General features: G+C 47.6%; 1 protein-coding gene across 1 annotated transcript in view; it reads right to left on the minus strand.

Moving 5' to 3' along the window:
* Positions 1-932: 932 nt before the first annotated feature.
* Positions 933-4,279, minus strand: part of LOC107300727 (coiled-coil domain-containing protein 146) — a gene marked incomplete at both ends in the record, with an annotated part of 11,491 nt that continues 8,144 nt past the window's right edge. Inside the window, 3 exons of the mRNA XM_015830028.1 lie at positions 933-1,028; positions 2,791-2,977; positions 4,144-4,274. Of these exons, the coding sequence (XP_015685514.1) occupies positions 933-1,028; positions 2,791-2,977; positions 4,144-4,274 (414 nt within the window). The remainder of the gene's footprint in view (positions 1,029-2,790; positions 2,978-4,143; positions 4,275-4,279) is intronic.

Below are 4,279 nucleotides of genomic sequence, written 5' to 3' on the forward strand. Positions count from 1 at the left end.
GACAGACAGACAGACAGACAGACAGACAGACAGACAGACAGACAGACAGATAGATAGATAGATAGATGGATGGATGATGGATGGATGATGGGAAAGAGGGAGAGAGAGAGAGAGAGAGATTGACAAATAGATGACAGATAGATGAATGATGGATGGAGATAGATAGATAGATAGATAGATAGATAGATAGATAGATAGATAGATAGATAGATAGATAGATAGATAGATAGATAGATAGGATACATGACAGAGATGATAAATAGATGATGGATGGTGGGAGGGAGGGAGAGAGAGAGAGAGAGATGATAGATACATGCAATGCTGACCTAAAGTAAATTAATAAAAATATTACTTATAAGTGATTGAGTTGAAATCACTCTGCTAAGCGACTATTTCTTTTTTCTTTTGCAAGCACAGTGCCCATTCCTCAGGGACAGACAGGAGGATATGGATGGCCTCTGTGTGGTGATGCCAGCCTGTTCTTTGCTTGTCCCTTCTTATTCCACTCACCGTTCCCAGCATCCCGGACCCTCCATGCTATTACGCTTTTAATTTGGTTTTGTAACCCGGTTGATGGGTTCTAGGAATACTTGTGCGTTGTTTATTGCCCCTTTTGCTCGGCTGTTTCGTTCAGCGAGCTGCCCAGAATCACAAATTCGAGGCGGGCAGCTACACAAGTCAACATAATGAACGTTGGTTTTGCGTAGCGCTTTCTGACTACTTGAAATACGAATAGCGTAAGTACGCGACACTGAATTTTTTTTAAAAAAGAAGTAACATTTCTGCTTTCCCGGAGATAATTCCTTTTTTTAAAAAAAAACAAGAAATAACATTTCTGTTCTTTAAGATATCGGCGAGCGCATGTGGAGAGCAGCATCAGATGAAAGGTTTGGCCTGCTGGGCAGATGGATGGAGAATAGTTGTGCCACTACCTCTTGAGTCAGATTTCTCTTTGCTATTTCGACCTCTCTCTGAAGCTCCCGTCGCCTCTCTAATATCGCCCCGTCGTCTTTGGGGACGGCATCTATCTGTACAAGGAAAAAAACAAAACAAAATGAGGTTATGTACAGGAAAGAAGGGAAGCGCATTATTTTAATGTAACCAAGGCCATATTTGTAAAGACAAGGAGAGAGAAAGCTCGAAAAAGCATTCTTCAAAATGAAAAAGGTCTTCTGCAGTCATGACAGAAGCTTGAAAATCAGGCTCATCAGATGCTATATTTTCTCTATCCTGCTCCATGGAGTAGAGAGTTGGTCTCTGACAGAAGGCCACCTGGAGAGACTAGAAGCATCTGAAATGTGGATTTACAGATGGCGGCTGTTACGTAGAAGCTGGGTTGACAAGATCAGAAATGAGGAGGGGATAAGCCGCCTGGGAAAGCCGAGAGAAATCATCAAAACAATTAAAAAACGAAAATTAGAATATTTCGGACATGTAATGCGACACCCAGAAAAAATACAGCATACTCCATTTCATCCTCCAGGGAAAGATTTGAAGGCAAACGAGGTCCAGGCAGAAGAAGAACATCGTGGCTTCAAAATCTCAGGGACTGGTTTGCACAAAACTCAGCCGCACTTTTTCGTGCGGCTGCTGATAAAAACAGGATCGCCAACAGGATCGCCAACGTCCGATAACGGATATGGCACAAGAAGAAGAAGAAGGAGGCCATATTTGAAACCCATGTGGTTGGCCGGCACGCGTACACACGCGCAGCTCAACTTGCACAAGTCGCAAAGGTTGGGGACCGCTGATATAATAAAAATTGCCAAAGTCTTATAGCAGTGGTGGCGAACGTATGGCACGGGTGCCAAAAGCGGCACTCAGAGCCCCCTCTGTGGGCACGCGCGCCGTCGCCCCAGTCTTAGGTCTTCAGCTGGGTTTTATAAAACCTTTTCGCTTTAGGCCTCCGCCGCCGTGTGCAAACAAAAAGAGGTTCAATCAATCAGTCAATTTCAACTTCTCGCGGGGAAAAAAAAGATCTTGCAAAGTTGGAATTGATTGATTAAACTTTTTAGTCCCACCCCGTCTACCGTTACCATCGCAGCCATGCCCACCCAATGGGCCACACCCACCCAGCACCTGACAATGCATAAGTGGGTTTTGGGTTGCAGTTTGGGCACTCGGTCTCTAAAAGGTTCGCCATCACTGTCTTATAGCTTCAGAAATCTTCAATTTGTATTATCTTTCTCCCCCCCCCCAAAAAAAACCTACCAAATGTCTATTGCAGTGGTGGCGAACCTATGGCACGCGTGTCAGAGGCGGCACTCGGAGCCCTCTCTGTGGGCACGCGCGCTGTTGCCCCAGTCCCACCTCCCCCCCGCAGCCCCCTCACCAGCAGCCCCCCTGGAGGAGAGTCGCCCCTGGGCGCAGCCTGCACGGAGCAGCGCAGCCAAGGACATAGCCAGGCAGCAGGGACAAGACTCCGCCCTCGTGCCTCATAGCATGCAGATGAAGCTGCAGGGCGCAGAGGGCGTGGCTGCCATGGCGCTGTAGGGCTGCCTGGGCTTCCATGGCCCGAGGCTTCCATGCCGCGGGCCATGGAAGCGGTGCATGGTCCGGTGAGCGGGGCAGAGGGCGGGCCGGGGCGGAACAAGCAGGACGGGAGGTGGAGCGGGGGCAGGGGTCGGGTTTTGGGCACTCGGTCTCTAAAAGGTTCGCCATCACTGGTCTATTGCATTCCGTCCTTCGGTTACCCTCTTCTTAGCAGTCACACTTGAACAGTGTTCGATCCAAAGAGCAGGAGAAGTAATAAAACTCAAAACACTGCTCTTCAGACTGACCCGCACGCACCTCTAAAAGCATCCTTTCGTGATGCCCCTGAACTTGTAGCAGGCTTTCCTGGGCAATTTTCAGCTGCATCTCCATCTTTTTAAAAGTCCTGAGGTCCTTCTCTTTTTCCCTTTGCATCCGGCTCAGCGTATCGTGCAGTTTCTGCTTCAGGTTGGAGACGTTGCGAAAACCCATTTCCAACATGCCCCTGCGCCAGGGCAGAAAAGAGGTTTTTGGTTAGGACAAAAAAAGGTGACCGTGTAAAGCTACCTTGAAACCGTGGTAAGAAATAAAGGGAAGGCACGCGTTCCGTTTCACAGCTATTACGATTGTTGGCCGAGCAGAGACAAAAACAGCCAGAGAAATAATTGAACAATGGGAAAAAGGGGCCTCTGGTCAGTCCACGGGAGGGCAGATTTACCACCAGCCTACCAGCTACTTAGGGCTCGAGGGCACCGTGGCATGAGAAAACATCCATTATCTTAATAGCCGGCCGTCAACACCCTAATTAATAACTAAAAGCCACACATCCAGTTTTGGTCACCACGATGTAAAAAAGATGCTGAGACTCTAGAAAGAGTACAGAGAAGAGCAACAAAGGTGATCAGGGGACTGGAGGCTGAAACATATAAGGAACAGTTGCTGGAATTGGGTATGTCTAGTTTAATGAAGAGAAGGACGAGGGGGGACAGGATAGCAGTCTTCCAGTATCTCAGGGGCTGCCCCAAAGAAGAGGGAGTCAAGCTATTCTCCAAAGCGCCTGAAGGCAGGACGAGAAGCAACGGATGGAAACTAACCAAGGAGAGAAGCAACCTAGAACTAAGGAGAAACTTCCTGAGAGTTAGAACAATTAACCAGGGGAACAACCTGCCTCCAGAAGCGGTGAATGCTCCAACACTGGAAGTTTTTAAGAAGAGACTGGACAGCCATTTGTCTGAAATGGTATAGGGTTACCTGCCTGAGCAGGGGGTTGGACTTGATGACCTCCAAGGTCCCTTCCAACTTTATTATTATTATTATTATTATTATTATTATTATTATTATTATTATTATTACTACTACTACTACTACTACTACTACTACTACTACTACTACTACTACTACTACTTCATTGCCAGGCAGCATATGAACACAACGCGTAGAACAGCCCAGTGCACACATTCTGGAGAGAGAGAGACAGAGAGAGGTCCCCAGTGGTTAGGGTCCAGCATGAGCCCCAAAGATTTGCAAGAATAAACCTTGGGTCCCGGTGACCGAGTCTGTTTGGATCCTGCAACACCATCCTGGGACGTGTCTGTTTACCTTCTTTCACAAAAAATAAATGTTCAGGAACAGAAGTAGCGCACCCAATGGCCCACAACTCATCAATCCCACCTCTCGGAAATGGCGGTGCCTTCGTTCTCTTTATTCATCTCGTGCACCTTCGTCTGCGTGTTGAATTCCCGCTCTTTGATCTCGAGGAGCGCTTTCTTCCCTTCGACCTCTTTGATGGCGCCTTCTTTCTCCTCAC

Source organism: Protobothrops mucrosquamatus, unplaced genomic scaffold (genome assembly GCF_001527695.2).
Source record: "Protobothrops mucrosquamatus isolate PMUCROS unplaced genomic scaffold, P.Mucros_1.0 scaffold8189, whole genome shotgun sequence".
Lineage (NCBI taxonomy): Eukaryota > Metazoa > Chordata > Lepidosauria > Squamata > Viperidae > Protobothrops > Protobothrops mucrosquamatus.